General features: G+C 41.0%; 1 protein-coding gene across 1 annotated transcript in view; it reads right to left on the bottom strand.

Annotated features, from left to right (window-relative positions):
- The window catches only part of LOC308403394 (NACHT, LRR and PYD domains-containing protein 12-like), a 1254170-nt gene that overhangs the window by 538011 nt on the left and 693490 nt on the right, over window positions 1-22669 (bottom strand). Inside the window, exons 6-8 of the mRNA XM_080892754.1 lie at window positions 10881-12669; window positions 6727-6900; window positions 3659-3835 (exon numbers count right to left, since the gene is read on the bottom strand). Of these exons, the coding sequence (XP_080748880.1) occupies window positions 3659-3835; window positions 6727-6900; window positions 10881-12669 (2140 nt within the window). The remainder of the gene's footprint in view (window positions 1-3658; window positions 3836-6726; window positions 6901-10880; window positions 12670-22669) is intronic.

Raw genomic sequence — 22669 nt, 5'->3', positions numbered from 1 at the left:
CAAACTCTCAGCTGTGTCTGTAATCAAACCTCTGTAACTTTGCTTCACTTCAGCAGCATCAGCTCATGTTCACATGTTGATTCATGGTTTGCTTCAGTTTTTGATGGACTGCAGAATATTTTGAAGGTTATCTGCTATAAAAAGCCAGAACAGGAAAATCTGTTTCATGTGTTTCTGTTTAATCCTCAGTGACTTTGAAACAAAGGCCTCTGCTGTGATGATCACACCTCTGATCAAGTTTCACAGTGTCAGCTTTGTTTTTATACATATGGATATGTGCTGATAAATGATCAGAGTTATAATATTTCCCACTGTCTGCTGTGTACCGTGACCTTTGACCTGCTAAAGACAGTCAGCTGTGGATTATTCATTGTTGTGTCTGATACTTAGAACTGTGAGGAAGAACACTACACAGTTAATCAGGGTCCCCTCTCTCTGAATCAGGAAAGGTGGGCAGGCCGTGTGTGGGCCGCGGGCCATACGTTGAGTATCCCTATTTGAAATGTGAACATTGTTCTGCTGCAGTCAATGGACTAAACCAGAGAAGAAGAAAACAGACTTTACCATGAAGATCCTCAGTGTGGATCAGTATAATATCAGCCTGATGTCTGCAGTGTAGTGTCAGCACAACTTTCACATCATATTAATCTCAGCACAACTAAAACATGCTGACTGACCTCAGAGTTTCAAGTCCACATCCTGGACTCTCCAGGAAACCAAACAGATGCTTCACTCCTGAATCCTGCAGCTTGTTCCAGCTCAGGTCCAGCTCTCTCAGATGGGAGGGGTTGGACTTCAGCGCTGCTGCCAGATAATCACAGCTGATCTCTGACAAATCACAGCTCACCAATCTGTATAAAGAGTGAAAGATGTAAGTTTATTAGACAAAGTGTGAGCTTGAAATCATTCAGTGTTTCATCATCTGTTCAGAGCTGAAGAAGGTTCAGAATGTAGAAGTTTAGAAAATGGAAACTCCAAACAGCTGAAGCCAACAGGAAGCAGCTTCAAACAAACACAACAAGAGAAAAAACTCTGAATGTTTCATGGTCCTGGGTCGGTGACCCAGCGCTTTTAGTTTATTATCATTTTCTAGTTTATGATGATGATTATTATTATTGTTTGAGTTCTATGTTCGGTCTGCCTTTGAGTCTGCCTTTGAGTCTGCGTCTGTGTCTCTGTCTTTCTATGGTGTCACCCTGTCTGTTTGTGAAGCTGTCTGTTTAGTTCTGTGTCTTGTATGGTTCCCCGTGTCAGAGTTTCCTGTTTTATTGTGAAGGTCTCTGTCTGATGTGAGTGTGTTCAGTTTACATTTCCCCTGTCCCGTCAGCTCTGATTCCTCCCAGCTGTGTTGCCCTCCTGTCTCTCATCCCCTGATTACTGGTGTGTGTATTTAAGCCCTGTGTGTTCTCCTGCCTGTTGCCGGTTCGTCTGTGTTACTCCGTGTCAGTCTGTGGTCCACGGTGTCCTGTCACTGTGTATCTCTGCCTCTCACCCCATTCTGGTACACTCTCAGGTTTGTCATTTAGCTTTCCCAGTATAGGTCTTTAGTTTTGTCTTCCCTCTTGCCTGTTTTGCCATCTCACCACTGTGTAAATAAAATATCACCAGCATTATCATCTACTGCCTGCGTTTTGGGTCCTTTCCCCCTTCAATACCACACGGCTCGCCTCGGCAGCCGTGACAGAATGTTTCACATTAAAGTCGTACATTTATCATAAAAACAGGAAAAAGACTTGAAAAAGTCGTGTTTTTCCTTCCAGGAACCACAAGGCTTCACTTTTAAAGGTGAAGTGTGAAAGAAATGGACATATTTGAAGTCCAACACCTTTTTCCAGTCACATTATTAAAGCAGACAAACTACAAGCTCATTTTCATTCCAACAAGTCATCTTCTGACCTGGACTAACAACACTGGTCTCTATGTGCAGCTGGCTGTGAGACCAGTGCTCAGGGACCGTCTACAAAGTGCAACACTGAAAGAACATCACGCACTCATTTGCTTCCAGCACTTTCACACAAACATCTACTGTCATTATTGTCACCAAACTCTGTGGATCCTTTATTGCAAATTCAAATGGGATCAAATGGTCAGACAAAAGAGGGTTATGAGGAAATATGATGAAATGTTGTGTATTAGCAGCAAGTTATTGAATCATTTTCCTCAGAAACCAAACAAAATGATTGACAAACATGTTTTTACAAACTCAGTGTTGGACTTGGATCAGCAGGATAAGCTGATGTTTAAAGGCATTTGAGTCTCGCTGTATGAGAGTCCAGTTATTACTCAATATTTATGGATGATGTTCTTTCAGTGTTGCACTTTGTAGACGCTCCCTGAGCCTCACAGCCAGCTGCACATGGACCAGCTGACATTACCCAGCATTAGAGGCGGGTGTAAAAAAATGGATTTTCCTATTTAAATGGTTTTAATTTGAATAAAGCGATGTTGATTCATTCAATCCTGAATCGATTTTTAATATAAATGTATTTTGCCAGAATCTCAGGTTAAAGCTCCCAAAAGTATTTCAACAACAAGCAAACAGATAAAACAGTAAATGAGAGCAGCTAAACACACAAAGATGGAAACACAGAGCGTGGATCGTTCACTCGATGGCACGTACACGGACACGCCGTCGGGGCTGAAAGTGGACAGCTCACAGATCCTGAAGCTGCAGGTTTCATCTGTCTCCAACCAAAACTGACTGAACCAGCAGCAGAAGAAGATCCAAACTACGCTTTACGTTTGATGAACATCGTCATGAATTCTCTCTGACTTTGACGTTTACTTCCTGCACAGCTCTCTCTCTCTCTCAGTGTACTTCAAGAACAGTTTACCTTCAAAAATCTGTTTCCTGCATTATTCACTGCTTATTACGCAACAGTCTGCTGTTGTGTTCACTGCTGTCGGCCTCCGAAAACAAAGCCTCATTTCTGCTGTTCAATACTGAAGAAATTTAAACCTTTTAAAATGATGACAGATTACAAACTCTCAGCTGTGTCTGTAATCAAACCTCTGTAACTTTGCTTCCCTTCAGCAGCATCAGCTCATGTTCACATGTTGATTCATGGTTTGCTTCAGTTTTTGATGGACTGCAGAATATTTTGAAGGTTATCTGCTATAAAAAGCCAGAACAGGAAAATCTGCTTCATGTGTTTCTGTTTGATCCTCAGTGACTTTGACACAAAGGCCTCTGCTGTGATGATCACACCTCTGATCAAGTCTCACAGTGTCAGCTTTGTTTTTATACATATGGATATGTGCTGATAAATGATCAGAATTATAATATTTCCCACTGTCTGCTGTGTGCCGTGACCTTTGACCTGCTAAAGACAGTCAGCTGTGGATTATTCATTGTTGTGTCTGATACTTAGAACTGTGAGGAAGAACACTACACAGTTAATCAGGGTCCCCTCTCTCTGAATCAGGAAAGGTGGGCAGGCCGCGTGTGGGCCACGGGCCATACGTTGAGTCTCACTGTTTGAAATGTGAACATTGTTCTGCTGCAGTCAATGGACTAAACCAGAGAAGAAGAAAACAGACTTTACCATGAAGATCCTCAGTGTGGATCAGTATAATATCAGCCTGATGTCTGCAGTGTAGTGTCAGCACAACTTTCACATCATATTCATCTCAGCACAACTAAAACATGCTGACTGACCCCAGAGTTTCAAGTCCACATCCTGGACTCTCCAGGAAACCACACAGATGCTTCACTCCTGGATCCTGCAGGTCGTAGTTGTTACTTAGGTCCAGCTCTCTCAGATGGGAGGGGTTGGACTTCAGTGCCGCTGCCAGATAATCACAGCTGATCTTTGAAAAACCACAGCGCCCCAATCTGTATAAGAATGAAAGATGTAAGTTTATTAGACAAAGTGTGAGCTTGAAATCATTCAGTGTTTCATCATCTGTTCAGAGCTGAAGAAGGTTCAGAATGTAGAAGTTTAGAAAATGGAAACTCCAAACAGCTGAAGCCAACAGGAAGCAGCTTCAAACAAACACAACAAGAGAAAAAACTCTGAATGTTTCACATTAAAGTCGTACATTTCTCATAAAAACAGGACAAAGACTTGAAAAAGTCGTGTTTTTCCTTCCAGGAACCACAAGGCTTCACTTTTAAAGGTGAAGTGTGAAAGAAATGGACATATTTGAAGTCCAACACCTTTTTCCAGTCACATTATTAAAGCAGACAAACTACAAGCTCATTTTCATTCCAACAAGTCATCTTCTGACCTGGACTAACAACACTGGTCTCTATGTGCAGCTGGCTGTGAGACCAGTGCTCAGGGACAGTCTACAAAGTGCAACACTGAAAGAATATCACACACTAATTTGCTTCCATCATCCAACCTGAAGAGGAAACAGAGACGACTCCCCTTCAAAGTAAAAGCTGCTCCTTTTGGACACAGTATCAAAGAAAGTCTACAGAATAACATAGAAAAGAAAGAAAAAAGTTTTGGTTGTTTTTAAATTGTGCAGAAATGAAACTACACTAAGCTCAATTATGTGACAGACATTTCATCCCATGTCAGTTTGGCCTCATCCTGGGCCGGATTATCCAGCACACACTCTGACCACAGGCCCAGGGGCCACGCACAGCTGGGCTCCATCCAAGAGACAGCAAACAAACCAACACAATAATAAAAAGCACCATGTGATCTTCTTACATCTTCAAGACAAACATAGTAAAAACATGAGCATATTTGTTTCCTGATAAAATGATGTGACAGGTAGAACAGAGTAAAGTGGTGGTGTTACAGCCTTTCTCCCCTCTGCTGCCGAGGCTGTTAGTCTCTCCCAAACTCAGCTACAGGACTTCCAAATGAATGAAAGCAGCAGAAGTGGCTTTACAAATGAAAGAGGAAGAGGAGAAGAAGAGGAGAGGGAGGCCACCCTGACCATCACTCCAGCTGAAAACATCACACTTCCATTAAAGTTGGTGAGAAAATGTTGAGCAGGATGAGCTGCTGGCTAATCTGGAGGCTGTAGCAGCAGCTCACAGTCACAGTGGATTTCCACTCATGAAAAAGCTCTGGCTGCTTCATTTCTCATCTCATATCAAAGACTTTAGTGAAGCTGTACTGTGATGCTTCCGTTCCATATTCCAGTGAAGCCTCCATAATGATTTCAGCTGTTCTGTACACACACTGTGTTCCCTTCAATAATTTCTAATTATTGAAGAAGGAAAAGAAGCCGAGCTCTCAAATCCAGCTGGCGAGGGTCCATCACACATTTGTGCCCAGGGCTCTGTATGCTGGACATCCAGCCGTGGCCACATGGAGCCATCATGGATTTAGTGTGAACAATAAAATAGGCAGTGATGTTTCCACATCTGGTCCAGAACATAATGACATTAAAATGATGTGATTACATGAAACTGGCAGATCCTGGTTCAGCCTCCAGTCTGCAGTCATGTCAGCATCACGTCCCACCTTCACTGGAGGCCATCTTCATTTTTATTGTCAAACTCTACTCTGATTGTATGGCCTGGAATCCATGTTACCCATAATGCAACAGGCGTCAGAGACGGGCAGAAAGAGTGTGAGATGTTTTACAAAGTGAAAACAGTTCTTATTTTTTTAATAACGTTGAGCCAAAGTGAGAGAAAAAGGAGCTTTATGGAAGGAATGAATGTGATGAATGAGTCATTACATCTACACCTGAATCACAACACTCACAACACTCCAGCAGGCGCAGCCATTGGCCATCAGCTGTGCAACACTCACACAAATTTATCAACTGGGTTTAATATTTTGCCACATAGATCATTTATGTGCTTCAACTCTTCTTACATTTTACCGCCAACACGTTTCAAAATGAGCAGCCTTTACTTTGAAGGCCAGCTGTCTCTGTTTCCTGTTTTCATTGTTGGATAATGGAACAAGTCGAAGCTTCAGTGCGTTGAATTGTGTTACACAAAAATAAGCAAAGTTTTCACGTTGTTCAGGCAGAATCAAGCATTGAAGAATGAATTCAGACATCAATAAACATTTTCATCAGCACAAGCAGGACAATGAAACCTGGAAATACCCCAAAATGCCATTTCTCATTCTACAACTTCAACAACTGCACATGAATTATACTTCATGCACAGACGCACAGTCTCTGAGTCCTGCTTTGTTGTCATGTTTGGGCCTGTGTTAGGCTGCTCTGTGTTCCTCTGCTTTAACACACACCTCACCACAGCAGCTGTGTGGGTCGTCTCTGTAGCAGCCATATCAGCTTCTGATACATGAACATCATCACAGCTCCAAACTTCACCTTTATTAGCTTCGACATTCATGTCTTTCTTTTCCCTCTCTGTTTCCACAAAAGCTCAAAGTCTCTGCAGCCTGTTTTTATCTGCTATCATCAGATCTTCATCATCCTCATTCACATCCCTCACACACTCTACAGCCTCATCAGCACTGACTTCATCTTCACTGACTGATGGAGCACAACATGAACCTGTGGAGGCTGAAACACTGTCCTGTCAAACATCTCCCCGTCACCACTCCACTTCTGTCAGCCTTTAAATGAACCCTGCTCAAGTCTGTCACTTCTGTTTGGAGCCAAAAGGAAAAACTGTTGTTCAGTCGTTTGGAAAGACAACATTTCTGAAAGCACTCAAACTTCTTCACATTTGTCTTCAGACACATCCTGAACATTGAGGAACTAAAGAAAGTTTCAAACATTAATCAAAGACCTGAAATATAGCAAAACAACAACAGCCACAGTCAGTGAACTCACCTCAGAGTCTCCAGTCGACAGTTTGGACTCTCCAGTCCAGCACACAGAAGCTTCACACCTAAATCCTGCAGCTGGTTCTGACTCATGTCCAGCTCTGTCAGATGGGAGGGGTTGGAATTCAGAGCTGAGGCCACAACTTCACAGTGAGACTCTGAGAGTCGACACAGAGTCAGTCTGTGATGATAGAAAATATAAAATGTGTTATTATAAAAGCAGAAAATCTGCATTATAAACACAGACTGAATGTATATGAAGACAAAACAGAGTGAGGTCATAATCTGATGAATCTGCTCTTCACATCTGTGCTTCAGCTCCTCTTACTGTGTTTGACATGACACAACGATTGAGTCTCTCTCAGACCTGCAGACTTTTAATGAGAATCTTTGTTTGGCTTTAATCTGCAGATGAAGGAGGAAGATGGTGTCACATTTAGGCTTCCACAATGTCCACAGTCTGTCACTGAGATCTGATCCAGAGTCAGAGTGAAGACACACATTTGGACTGTTTCCTGTTTTGACTCCAGAACATTTTGAATGAGTTCAGCTCAGTGAAGAGTTCCAGCTGGAAAGATGATCTCTGTTTGCTACCTGCTCTCAGGTACGACTGTTCACGTCCACACGCAGGAAAAACCTGCTGACTGTTACCAAACGGAGCAGAAATCTCATCACTGGACAATAATGATGAATGAACTCAGAGCTGCTGATATCAGATCTGATTTCAGGGGAACTAAACACAGAAATGATTGGCTCATTTTAGCTTTCTGAGCCATTATCTGCTGGTGTGTCGCTAGTTGGCAGAAAATGATTTGTATTCCTGTTCAGGGCTTCAGTGTTTATGAGTCCAGATCCAGGTGACAGCAAGTCAAAATGATGTTACCTGTCTGTGTCCAGCAGCAGCCTGTATTCACTTTGAATATTGTTATAACCTGACATGGATCAGTTTGTCTTTGATTGGTTTGTAAATGTGATAAGGAAGAAGAAGATCACTTATGTAAGTTGGAGCTACACCGTGCAGGGCCCTATAAGTCATGATTATGATCTTAAATTGGACCCTGAACTTGACAGGGAGCCAATGCAGTTGAATCAGCAGGGGAGTATTTGTGATGCTTTATCAGAAGCCTAGCAACAGAAATTTTGAACACCCTGCAGTCGTTCCAGGGAGGCAGTACTTAAGCAAGTAAATAAGGAATTACAATAGTCTAAGCGAGATGAAACAAAAGATAAAGAAAAAAAAATAGAAAAAAATAATCATTTCCAATTCGGAACGTGACACAATGGGACTCAGCTTAGCGATAGTTCTTAAATGATAAAAACAAGAGCGAACCAAGGATTTAACGTGTGTGTCCAGCGTCAGAGCTGGATCAAGAGTGACACCAAGGTTCCTAATGGAGGATTTAATATAAGAAGCAAGAGGGCCTAGATTTTGAACCACAAGGGGAACAAAGACAATGACTTCTGTTTTATCAGCATTTAGTTGAAGGTAATTACCAGCCATCCAATCTCTAACGGAATCTAAGCAGGACTGCAAGATTTGGAGCTTAGAAACATCAGTTGGCTTAAAACAGATATATAGCTGAATATCATTGTTAAGGTTAATTGTTAAATGTTTGTTATTTTTATGCTTACCATTTGTACATAATTTTAAGGAATTATTTCTGTCCTCACCTCCCCAGATTCTTAAGATTCTGGGAGGGGGGCGGTAGTGTTTTTATCACAGGAACACCCTTGTGAATGTCTGTTTGATTCCTCCCCTTTGTATGGCTTCACTGTGTTATCTAGGGTGAACCATCTAGGGTGTGGGGGAGACTAAACTCTTTATGACCAAGGATGTTCCTCCTGTGCTTTTACCCTTCGATCAGCAGGATCACACACACACACACACACACACACACACACACACACACACACACACACACACACTCTTACAGAAGTTCACATATATACATACAAATGCCTTGTCTTAGGACCATGTGGGCGTGGCTTTGTTCTGACGTGTTTTGTGTGAACTGTCTCTCAATAAAAGGTAGCAGGAGGAGGTCAGATCTGGGGGTCATTTTCTTGGTGGACACAGACGAGGCCTCCCTTGCGCAAATAATTGATCGATCGACTGTCTTGTTTTCTTCATGATGAATAAGTCTCTAGAATTAGCGGGGCTTGTGGAAACACAGACCCAACAATCATCTGCATAACAATGATATGAAATATCAGAGTAAGAGCTAAGAAGTTGCAGAAGAGGGAGTAAATACAACAAAAACAATAACGGTCCCAAGACAGAGCCCTGAGACACCCCATAGGCAAGAGAGCTGATGGAGGATCTGAACTTGGAGGTAGCCACAGAGAAAGATCGATTTGACAAATAGGATTTAAACCATTACAATGCGGTACCCGATACATCCACCCAGTGGTTTAATCTATCTAACAAAATAAGATGATCAACAGTGTCAAAAGCAGAGGTCAGATCCAGCAACATCAAAACAGTGCACTCACCAGCATCATAATTCATCAAAATATCATTAGACGCTCTAAGAAGTGCAATTTCAGTATAGTGAGTCTTCCGAAAGCCAGATTGAAATTTATCAAGAATGTTATGTTTATCTAGAACAACTGTGAGTTGCTTGGCCACAACCTTTTCTAAAATCTTGGCAATAAAAGGCAATTTTGAGATGGGTCTGTAACTGGAAAGCAAAGAAGGATCAAGTTTAGGGTTTTTTAAAAGCGGGTGAATGACAGCACTTTTACAGTAACCAGGGACCTGACCAGAGAGTAGAGATGCATTAATAATTTTAAGAACACTAGGACCAATAGACTCAAAAACATTTTTAAACAAAGACCCAGATAAAATATCAAGGGGGCAAGAGGATGATCTCATTGAAGTAACCAGCTTCAATAACTCAGGTAAAGACACTGGTGAAAATCTTTCAAATATGACAGGCTTAAGTAAAATCGGAACAGGCAAATGGTACATGGAGGGAGAGATGTTGCTCCTTACATTGCTAATCTTTTGAACAATGAAGGAAAGAACAATTTCACAGTCATCATTTGAAGAAATTGGGACAGCAGCAGAAGCCGGAGCAACTACATCCCTAATAGTGTCAAATAAAACCTTATCAGAGTTACCTCTGCTCCTAGAGACTAGGTTTGAAAAATAAGCAGCCCTTGCATCACGAATTGAAGCATTAAAGGAAACTAAAAGGTCTTTTAAATGAAAGAGATGAACCTGTAAACGAGTCTTTCTCCACAAATGCTCAGCTTTACGACAGACATGCTTTAAACAGCGAATGCTGTCGTTTATCCAGGGCGAGGGTTTTGTAACAGGGGCTAGTCTAGTTTTAATAAGGCAAATATTATCGATAATAGAAAGACAGTAATTATTAAAAAAGATTTGTTAATAAATCAACATCATTAGAAGCAGGCAGAACCAAATTAAAAACGTCAGAAAATTTAGCAGCAGTAGAAGAATCTAAGACGCGCGAGCTAAAAGCACGATGCTCAGGATGAGGCAAATAAAAAGACAAATGAAATATAATACAATAATTGTCCGAAATAAAAATATCCTCAGAACTAATACAGTCGATGGTTAAGCCAATAGTAAAAACAAGGTCCAGAGTGTGCCCTTTGGTGTGGGTGGGGCCAGATACATGCTGTGTGAAGTGAAAAGAGTCCATGATGCTAAGAAAACCTCTGGCAAAGAGGTCAGAGTCATCATCAATGTGCATATTAAAACGCCAATTATTAGAAGTAGTGAGGAGGATGGAGAGAGAGAGAGGACAGAGGGTGAAGTTAGAAACACTAAAATGATTTTTCATGGATTTCATGGATGATTTGAGTGATTTCCAGCAGGACACTTAAACATGTCAGTGGATGTCCTAAAGAACATATTCACTGATATGAAACGTGTCATTGAACAGGATTAATATCAGTGGAAACATGGTGGAAACAGCTGTGACTGCATGGATGTGACACACTTCAAATCTGTTCTCCACTCTTGGATTTGGGATCCATGGAGCTGCTGCTGAGTCTGTACAATAAAGGAATGGTGTGGAAGGTTGCAGCGTACGGACACAAACACTTTGTGGTTACAATCTGATTTTATTTTCAAAATTAAACTACTAACCTACACTGATCAATGATGTTAATGATCACATCTGGACTCACCGAGCCTTTCTGCAGTTCCTCACAGCTGGAATCAGTCTCAGTCGTCCCTGCCATGATGTGTTGTACTTCAGCAGGTCAAACTCATCCAGAACCTCCTCTGACATCTGCAGCATGAAGGCCAGAGCTGAGCACTGGATGTCAGAGAGTTCCTTCTCTGATCTGTTCTCTGACTTCAGGAACTCTTGGATCTCCTGATGTACTGAGAGGTGGTTCATCTCCATCAGACAGTGGAAGATGTTGATGCTTCTGTCAGGAGAGATTGTATCACTGTTCATCCACTTCAGGTTGTTGATGACTCTCTGGATGGTTCCTGGACTGATCTCTGTCTGACCCAGCAGACCTACTAAGAGTCTCTGGTTGGACTCCAGACAGAGGCCATGAAGGAAGCGAACAAACAGGTCCAGGTGGCCATTTTTACTCTGGAGGGATTTCTCCATGGCTCGTTTAAGGAAATCATCCAGAGAGGACTCGTTGTATTTTTTCCCCAAAAAGTTCTTCAGCACCTCTGTCTTCCTGTTGGTGTGACAGTGGAACATGTAGACAGCAGCCAGAAACTCCTGAATGCTCAGATGAACAAAGCAGTAGACTGGTTTCTGGAAGATCACACACTCTCTTTTGAAGATCTCTGTACAAACTCCTGAGTACACCGAGGCCTCTGTCACATCCAGACCACACTGCTCCAGGTCTTCTTGGTAGAACATGATGTTTCCTTTCTCCAGATGTTCAAACGCCAGCCTCCCCAGCTTCAGAAGAACTTCCCTGTCAGCCTCCATCAGCTCCTGTGGACTCGTCTCACGTCCCTCATGGTACTTGTTCTTCTTCTTCTTTGTCTGAACCAGCAGGAAGTGTGAGTACATGTCAGTCAGGGTCTTGGGCAGCTCTCCTCTCTGCTCTGTAGTCAACATGTGCTCCAGAACTGTAGCAGTGATCCAGCAGAAGACTGGGATACTACACATGATGTGGAGGCTCCTGGATGTCTTCATGTGGGAGATGATTCTGCTGGACAGCTCTTCATCACTGAATCTCCTCCTGAAGTACTCCTCCTTCTGGGCGTCAGTGAAGCCTCGTACTTCTGTTAGCCTGTCAACACATGTAGGAGGGATCTGATTGGCTGCTGCGGGTCGGGAAGTTATCCAGACGAGAGCCGAGGGAAGCAGATTCCCCTGGATGAGGTTTGTCAGCAGTTGGCTGACTGATGACTTCTGTGTGACATCAGACAGCAGCTTCCTGTTGGTCAAATCCAATGAAAGTCTGCTTTCATCCAGGCCGTCAAAGATGAACAAAAGCAGAGAGGCAGCCAGCTTCTCTGCTGTGACCTTCTGTAATGTTGGATGGAAAACATGGAGCAGCTCCAGAAGACTGTACTGCTCATCTCTGATCAGGTTCAGCTCCCTGAATGAAAGCAGAACCACCACACTGACATGTTGGTTCTCCAAGCCCTCTGCCCAGTCCAGAGTGAACTTCTGCACTGAGAAGGTTTTTCCAACACCAGCCACGCCGTTGGTCAGAACCACTCTGATGGGTCTCTGTTGGTCAGGTAAGGCTTTAAAGATGTCCTGGCACCTGATTGGAGCGTCATGGAGGGCGTCCATCTTGGAAGCTGTCTCCAGCTGCCTCACCTCATGTTGGGTATGAACCTCTTCACTCTGTCCCTCTGTGATGTAGAGCTCAGTGTAGATGGTGTTGAGGAGGGTTCTACTTCCTGTTTCATCACTTCCTTCAGTCACACGTTCACATCTCCTCCTCAGACTGATCTTATGTTCATCTAAAACCTCCTGCAGACCAACATCTGCTGAAAGAAAGAAAAACAATGAGACTAAAGAGAAAGAAAACTCTTCAATGTTTGAACAACACAAGAAGTCCAGTTTTCAGAAATGAGTCCATCAGCAGACAGATGTTCAGTCTTACTTTGTACACAGCTGCTCTGACTGGCTGTCTGCAGTCCAGCTCTGCTTCTGGATCTTTCTCCACACTGTGCAGAAGCTCTGATGGTGACACAGAAAAGTCAAAGTGGAGATACTTCTGTCCACCTTTGATTAGACTCATTATAAAAAGGAAAACAAAGTTTGAACACAGTCATGTTTCCAGTTCACTGACTTACATTTATTCCATGGACACTCACTCTAACCTGAACCACAGCTACAACCCAACATTGTTGAGGCCTCATCTCCTCCTTTCCTGACTGTAGAGGTTAAATATGCAACAACCAACAAATAAAAGAATTTGGTTCATTTCAAAGAAATTCACACGGTGACCAAGTAAAGTAACCGTAGTAAAGGAGACAACATCCCGTTGATGGTGGGATTATTTGAAAGATTTGCTTTAGTCACGTCACCAAATGCAGTTGAACCACCCGTGGATCCATGTTTGACCATTCTACCACTCTGAGCTCTGCTTTTGAATCATTTTATTATTATCATCATTCATTTATTCATTCTTTGGAGGGGGGCTATTTCCTAATGCCGCCCTAATAAGCTGATGTTCAAGGGGAAATATAAGAGAAACTCTTTCAGTGTTATTCATTAATAAATTAACAGATAAACTGTGAAGAAGAAAAAAACTGAGATTTAAAGGAAAGAGTGAGAAACTTGATCATCCATCCTCATAATACATGTTTATCAGTATCTGCTGTGACCATACTGCAGTAATAACTACAAGTCTACATTTCTGTGACTGTTGATCAATCACAGCAGGAATCTGAGCTAATCTCTGCACACAGAGCAGCTTCAGCTCTGGGATAAACTGCTCGCTTCACGTCCTTCTCAGCTCACAGACACTCATCCTGATATTTTCCTTTAACATTTGATGGTATAATTCATCTGAGTTTGCACTTTATCTGCATGAATACAGAAAAACAGACCCAAACACCAGAAACCATCAGTTTCACCATGTAGAATATATTGTTGTTTCCTTTTAATTCAGAGAAAAACTCTGATTTGGATTTTCTCTGTTCTCTTTGCCACAGCCCATCCCAGCAGCAGCTGAAGCAGCTGACTGTCACAACACTGAATAACACTTTAGGAGGAATTTCAGAGGTCAGTAAAGCTCCAGTTTCAACATCAGTTAATTAATCATAGTTCATCATAAATGTGAACTTGGCTGGCACACATGTTAATGTTAGCCATTTAAATATTAGCAGTTAGCTGAGGCCACAAGAAGAAGAGGCCCTAGAAGAACAATGGATGATAAGATTAGATTTTCAAGACTAGGCAGAGATGTGTTTTCCTTCACTGTCTCTTACAGAGGAGGGAGCAGATACCAGACGAGGTCACGGAGGTACGGGGAGGATTCGCAGCAGACAGCAAGACTGCCACGTCCATGCGAGAGAGCGATGGCTACGATAATCTCTGTTTTTGTCTCCCTATATAATGTTGTACAGCCCATGTGAGGGTTATCCTCTCTGTGAACCAGATGCTTGATTTCACACAGAGGTCCACCAACTGAATTTGATCAGTTATGGAACGATTTACCTCGACAGGCTCCTTCACTCGCTGCTTTTAAACCTCCTTTAAAACACACTTTTACTCCCTGACCTTTGACGCACGCACGAACACATCCTCCAACCACACACACCCATATTTTGCTCCATTGCGGTTTATATCACACCTCAAACATTTAGAAAAATATTAAGCAAATGCAAGTGATCTGCAATAAATTACAGGTAGTAAGAAAATAAACTACTAACTCTTTTACACTACGTCCGCACCTACACGGGTATTTTTGAAAACGCAGCTGTTTCGTCCACGTAAACGGCGTTTCGAATCACCGAACACTGAGATTTTTTAAAACTCCTTTTTTGCGTTGACGTCTGGACGAGGAATACAGAGTTCATCACGCAACGTCAAAAGTAGTAATATACCTGTACCTATTATTGCCCCCCCCCACACCCCGAGGGCATTTTCCCCCCTCCCCTATCCCCCGCCGCGTCCATGTGCGTGTGCACGTGCGCGAGAACGGACTTTTTGCATGTGCGTGTGTGTCCAGGGGTCATATGAGTTCACATGTGTTTAATAGAGTATTATTTAATGAAACCATTATGTGTTTTAATTAAACTCTTTTAAAGGATTGTATAGGTCTCAGAGTTCTGTTATTTAGACATAGGTGATTTAATTTAACTACTTTATGGGTATTTTAACTAGTTAGGAGCCTTTTGCATTTTCTTCAGTGCTATTTAGGAGCAAATAACAGTAAATCCCAATAAATCCCTTTAGAAATAAACAGTGATACTTCTAAAAACCGTGTATTCCCACACAGGATTTAATTTAGCTAGTTTAGGAAGATTTGCACTTTTTTAATAGCTTCACAGGCTAGTAGTTTTTTAAATAGAGCACCACAAACAACATGTATCCCTTTAGAAATAAACTGTGATACTTCTAAAAGTACATATTCACAATAGCGCTGTATCAACCTCAATGTGGCTTTAATGCAACTAGTCTTATAATTATCTACTAGTCTGCAACAGTTAGACTCGCTGATTACACATAGATGATTTAACTACTTTAGGGGCATTTCACTTTTCTAAAAGTTTCACAGGCCAATAGTTTTAAATAGAGCACCGCAAACAACATGCATTTCTTTTAGAAATAAGCTGTGATACTTCTAAAAAACACATATTCCCACATGCTGCAACAGTCATATTCCCACACTCTGTAACAGTTAGGCTCCCAAAAGTCTGTAAAAAGGTATGAAGCAAACAAAAGATGCCCCTTATCAAGAGCATCCCAGCCCAAAGGTGTATATTCACAAACAGTTAATGGCTTTCATGCAACTAGTCTTATCATGTCAGAGGCCAGCAGAAACCATGTCCAACAGAGTCTCCAAAGGCTTTCCACCTTTCTTCCTTACAGCATACTCTTATATCTCTACATCTCAGAGGTCAACTGAAAGTAGCCCCACCTATATAAAAACACCCCATCAGACACACCGTATTTTTCTCATCACTTCACAACTGCCGCAAGGTATATCGTTTTAACTTTTTATTTTTTCACTTGAATGTGCGTTGGAGCCGACTTTGCTACCCGCACAGAGCGTTTCTGACACTCGGGCGCTGCTTATACAATAGAGAAAAGCAACAATACAGAGTGTTTCTCTGCTCCAAGAAATCCGAGGGCCTTTCACAAGGTAAGCATGTCTGTTATACCCAGGGCATAAATGTCTGTATGTCAGTGCTAATTATTCAAAACCTGTTTAAAACGTGACACACATGTTGTCCGAAAACATTTCCTCTAAATTTGAAAAGTTACTGATTTAAAAAAATATATATTTTCGAATTTTTAGTTGCATGTCAAACATATGATAGACTCTTGAGCATATTCGTATAGCTAAATTCACAATGGTATAGCCGTGCTAAATAAAAGAGGCCCAAGCACCAATGCACTCTAATCCACTCCGCTAAACTGTATGTTGATAAGTACATGAAGCGTACCTCTACCTCTACAGCTGAAAACAGTTTGTATCCGCACTCTGAGGGTCTGCTGAATTGTTTTTAATACGGCACTTTTTGACGAACAGCAGATGATGAAATCCTCTTTATTGTAGAAACTGTCCCTAAGCTATTGTTGCTCATACTTACTGAGGTCCCTAGCTACTTCCTTACTATGTCAGTAAACTTTTTTGAAAAGGAAGCTGTTGTAGATTTAAAGAAACATCTTAATTGAAGCAAAGGCAAAAAAAAACTGGAATGAATTTTATGTGACTGTTCATATTAAAGCCAACAAGTGAAAATCCAAAAACGGCTTCAATCCTTTGTATTAATGATCCCCCCCTCTCTCTCTCTCTCTGTGAGTGCGCGTGTGTGTGTGTGTGTGTGTGTGTGTGTGTGTGTGTGTGTGTGTGTGTGTGTGTGTGTGCCCTCACAGCAGGAGCTTTTCTCAAACGCATTACCAATCAGTTTTTTACAAGATGTGTAGCTCACACAACTATAAATGTATAAATGTATACAAGTATACATTTCTTTGCGATACTTTATAAATATGAAGCTAAAGATTTGAGTTCGTGCACATTGTGAAGCAAGAATCTAAATATTTGTGTCACACTGATTTCTATAAAAGCGTGTTGTTTATGGGGATAATGCAACAAATCTTTTGTGCGTCCTATTAATGATCAATGATAATTGAAGAGGAACCCAGGCTCAGGACATTTTCATGGCATGTGACAGCGCAGACAACTACTAATGAGAGAACATGTTTTATCATCATAAACACGGTGATATGAAGCATCGTTAAAGTGTCACTTCAGTAATGTTGACTCTTGTTTTTAATAATGACTTTAAAACACTAAACTCTAATTTCTGTGGTTTATTTTAAGTTTACAGAATATAACATGTGGTAAGACGACGAGTTTTACTTCTCACTGACCGTGTTATGTGTATCTATTTATCATGTATGCTACTTTGCTCTGTGGACTGTAAAATGTTTCATTGTGTTCATGAAATAAACCAGACTTTCACTGTCTGCATCTTTTACTGTTTTTCTGCTTTTGTTCACTCCAAGTTTGACAAAACCTACAGATATCCAGAGTTAACTCACTAACAATGTGGAGCAGTCTCAGTGTATTTAGCTGCTTTTTCCCTGAACACAACCAACTGAGAGAAACGCCTGTAGGCCTCACTTTGGTCATTTTGAACGCTGAAGGAGATTTGTTCCATAGACACCTTATACTAGTGTTTCCTGCATTTAATCCATCACTACTATGTTCTATATAAATCCAGATTCCTTTTATAGTTTGCAGTGAAATTTGTTAAACCACTGCTTAATGGGACAGAAGTACAAGTCACTCTTTACTAACACATTTGTAGATGAGTTTATTGCTGAACAACACAGCTGGCAGTCTCACACACTCTTTAGGTTTTTCAAGTTATGTGTGTAAGGGTTTAGTCTATCAAACCTTACCCTTTTCTCCCCAGTATCACAACAGTATGACTCCCAAAGTACGGCTCAGTAAACAACCAATGATTCTAAAGACAGAACAGAAAGATACAGTTGGAAGATGAATGATTGTGTTTTTATGATGTGTAGTAAAACGACCCCCTCTTCTTCTTCTCTGTGTTGGTGTTGTTGTTGTTCGTGTGTGTGTGCCTTAGAAGTCAAATAATACATTAGCCATACTTAAAAAAAACATCTGAATTTCATTTAGAACTGAGATTCTAAGTTGTAAGGAGGAATCTTATGCACAGCCAGCAACATGTTTCCCCACTTTCACAATGCTGAGGTGTCAAATCCACAACCCCCAACAAATGGTTTATTACACGTGGGTGTGAAGGGCAAGCTTTACTTACACAGCCTCACACACAGTAGATTTTTAAAGTTTTTTTGGGTACAGGGGTTTAGCCACAGATGCAACATCCACTTTTGATAAAGATCACTCCACCTGTTTATTTCTTAAGAAATTAAGCATCTTTATTAAGCTCTTATTTATAATTGTCTACACAATAATAGACACCGTGTGCTCTGTGACATTACAGTCTTCTACTTCTGCTTCCATCGGTTTGCATTTTAAACTCCCGGCCTTTCAGTTTGTTATGAACGACTTTATATCACAAAATGTTAGAAATATAAAGTGAACCATGCGACTTTTTTTTTTTATTTTCTGTTTGATGGAAGGACTTAAGACCCGAGTTATTTAAACAATTCTAAATGACCGTGTGATGGCCATAGCACTTTACGTGGGCCAAATGTGTTAAGGATAATGTTTATCAATGTAAAATTGCAAAGAACTTGTGGATAGATTATAACATTTTGTAAACAGTTACCTCAGAAGCTGCACTGGTAGATCTATGTATGTAAGGTAAAACTATCCACAGTACTTCCACTTAAGTAGCTAAACACATAAAGTCACCCAATAATAACCAATAATAATAACCAATAATCCACTACTCCTTGAAAAAGTAGCACAAACAGACAACTGACTGAGCAATGATAAGTAGAGCTACCCGAGGCCGAGACTCAAGCAGAAGAAAATTAAAAGTTGTTGTTTTTGTGGCTCGAAAAATTAAAGAAAGTATGTTTAATAATTCAGCAAGACCCGCACCTTCAACACATGTACATTCAAATTCTGGTACAGGCTCATCATTGCTGCTGTTCAATAGTTTTTATCCGTTCGAAAAAGTCATTTTACGGCTTTAATGTTTCCAGCTGATAAGGAGAATGAGTGCATTTCAAATGAGCGTTCAAAGGCTTTAAACATCTGCTTTGTCTGTAACGACAGTATCAAACTACAGAGCATTGTTTTTACTAAAATTCAACATTTTCAGATGAAAATTTGGCTGCTTTTTGTTTTTTTCACTGTAACACCCACCTCAATGCCACTTTTAGGATATTCTTGGTGATCCCACCATTTTCATATTTTTGCTTCTGGCACTGAGGGTATCCAATACGCATGTTGTCACTGTGTTTTTGTACTACCAGCTGTGAGGGCTCTGCTTTTGCTTTGAGTAGTCTGTTTTTATTTTGTCTCGTGACTGTGTGTGGGGTTTTTTTCAAACGAGATCCTCGTCAGTTTTGATTTTGTTACCACAAACTTTGTGTGAAGTTCACAACAGAGGTAAAGAGATTTAAACACCCCAGTTTAAGGAGGCAGGCAGGGGTTGGACCACCTGCACAGGGCTGGTGAAGCAGAGAGTGTCGGGGGGAGATGTGCAACAGAAGCAGAGGGAACATTTTACTAGATGATAAATGACGGATTTAGGTGATTAAGGATTTGTTGACAAGATTAAAAGACACGTCCGTCAGAGTTCAACAACATTACAGTTTGATTAAATAAAAAGTTTTTAAACTACACAAGGGTCATTTTCTCCTCTGATAGTAAGCATATTAAACATGTCAAGAAAGAAAGAGTATAAAGAAAATAGTAAACGTGTGTCTAATTAAACTCTTCCTGTGAACCTTATATCATCCTTTAATATGTTCGGTGTTACAAACTTGAAGAAGCACAGAAAAGATCATCAGACATTAATCTAATCAGTTTTCAGCCTTCATTCATATTGAAAAGTTGAAATCTTCCCTGCTAGACCCAAGTGCAGCGTTTAACACCGTTGGCCAGAACATTTTATTACAGCTATTATTAAATGGAGAGTCCTCTTCACACACTGAGGTTAATTATGAAGCTCCACAGGCTTCTGTGCAAAGACCAGTTCTGTTTACATCATACGCGCTTTAGAAGACATAGCATACATTTTCACTGCTATGCATAAGATACCCGCTTTTATTGGTTAAACTGCCGGGATGTCTTAGACACATAATGAGCTTTAATTTTCTGCTTCTAAGTTCAGATAGAACTGAGGTTATTGTAACGGGGCGTAAAAATCTTAGAAACACTGTGGCTAACAAGATCCTTACTCGGGACGGCATCGCCTTGAGCCGCCTGTTGTAGTGATTTGGCACATTATAAGTAAAATTGAAACATACAATCCTATAGCACAACATCAACATTTATTTATATACAAAAATAAAAATGCTTTTTCAGAAAAGAATTGTAACTTCACAATTCATCACCTCAATTCATCGTCTCTATCTGCAGGTTTTACACACTTACATACACACACACAGTTAATGTCCCACTATTTAGAAAGGTATAGGCGTCATCGTGTGATTATTTTATGTGTAGTTGTTTTTTTCCTGTGTAATAATATTCAACATTGCTGTCAATACATTTGTCAAAAAATGCCTCTCTGTGCAAAATGGGTTTAAAAACATAAACAGCTGTGGGATCCTGTTTGTCCGTGATTTAGACAGGGGGAACAAATCGTGGCAGGATCAGCCTGATGTTATTTGGATCCCACTGTAACTTCACTGTATAAAGAGCTAATATCTCCAAAATGTCAGGAGTAGTTAGTCATTACAACAAGTGTTTGTGAAATAAAAAGCAAGAATGTGGGACAGTTTGTCCATGATTTGGAGAGCCCAGTGCTGCTCCTGACGCAGGGAAAACCAATTCTGCAGGGGAGACCTACATTGGCACTTGTGCAGGTGAAGCCAAAGGGAAGATATGCTTCACCATATTTCCTAGTCTTTGGCTTGGAAGGAAGTTGGTTTGGATGCTTCATCTCTCCCTTTGCGTTTTTTTGACAGGTTTTTGACGGGGCTCCCGTCAAAAACCTGTCAATTATGCTAGCAGCATCCAAGCATTCTTTCTTTTTTTTTTCCTTTTCATACCGTGTCCCCCCCCCCCCTGCAATGGCTCTGCGCCCCCCCAGAGGGCCCCAAACTTTGGAAAGCTCTGTACTAGCTAAGCTTAAAAATAAAGTTGAATATAGAAATATAGCCCAACAATCATGTTTTTACAGTCCCTTGGTCTCAGCCTCAGATACTCAACAAATCAAAACATCTGATAAAAAAACATTTTTTTCCTTCATTTCTGTCAAATAATTCTGTATGAAATGTTTCTAGCTGTTAGTGTCACGGTTGCTAGGCAACCTGAGCAGTGCGATGGAAGTTAGATCATTTTGCAAGTCTCGGACTTCCGCCCTTCTCGCTCTTCGGAGTACTCCGAAGTGTGCAGCCCCTGAATTGGGACACAGCTATCGCCAGTTTGACTGAGCCTCTGGTGGGCCTTCACCATCAAAGACTCAGAAACAAACTGTGACAGGAAGAGATCTGGCAGGCCCAAAGACACAACTGAATCAGAGAACAATTTTCTGAGAGTTAACAGCTTGCGTGATAGGCGGCTCACAGGACAACAGCTTCAATCGCAGCTTAATAATGATCCTAGTAAGTCTCAGTTTCAGCTGTGAAGAAAAGACTTCGACTTTGTACAGAGTGAGAGGCACCCGGAACCAAACAGCTACCACAGCATTCTGCAGCATCATACAATACAGAGGCTGCAGCTGCAGATCTTTTATTCACCTGGAAATTTACTTTAAATGTTAGATGGAAAATGTATTGCTCAGTTTAACCAAAGTAAGAACAAGAATCCATAAACCTTCATAAAGACAAACATCTCCCAGAACATTGAGCTGCTGAAGCAGGGGCGGAGCGTGGGGGTGGCTTACTGGGCTTAAGCCCGGGTTGTTTTGTCAGAAGCCCGGGGTCTTTTGGAGTGTAATTTTTTTCATAGTTAGATGCCTGGCTGACAACTGTATAAAACAAAAAGTACACACAATATTCGAAGCACATAGTGCACACCGTGGGAATTTACGACTGTGCATGAATCCCCCCTCATATTGGTATGATCCGAGCTCAGGCACTAAGCGACTGAGCGAGGGGGCGGGGTAGCTGCTGCCAGCAGTGAGTGCGCTGTTGGAGAAACGGAGCAAGCCATACTAAGGAGAGCTTAAGTTTGACCAGGTACCAAAGCAAATCATTCGTAGCGTACAAATAATGTAAATATGACGGTGCATCACGAAAGATTGATATCAAACTGATCACTTGACCAATATTACGTTACTTGCTCTTCAAGTGAATCAACAAATGGCGAAATGAAAAGCCGAACAAATGCTATTTTTTTTAGAGTCTTAGCTTGCGTGTGTTTATTTCATATTTTCAGTTCTTACCCTCCCCGACTAAATCGGTTTCAGTTATGCACTGAAATATAAGAATGCACATTAGAGGGTTCTTTCAAAGAAAAAACTCAGGTAAATGTTATTTTATATATTATGCTTTGTATGTTGTTCAGTATATTTCTATGCAAAATAAGAGGGATTTCAGTACTCAGCAGGATATTCACATCTGTAACCAGATATTTACATACACTTTAGGGAGAAAACATAAAACATTTTTACTGTACAACATCAATTTAGAGTAAACTTTTCTTTTAGATAAATATTGAAATATCTTTTGAATTAGTTAAATGTC

The sequence above is a fragment of the Rhamphochromis sp. 'chilingali' genome (assembly GCF_963969265.1).
Source record: "Rhamphochromis sp. 'chilingali' genome assembly, chromosome: 1".
In the NCBI taxonomy this organism is placed as follows: domain Eukaryota; kingdom Metazoa; phylum Chordata; class Actinopteri; order Cichliformes; family Cichlidae; genus Rhamphochromis; species Rhamphochromis sp. 'chilingali'.
The sequence above is the reverse complement of the archived record's forward strand: the minus strand, read 5'-3'. Positions and strand labels throughout refer to the sequence as shown.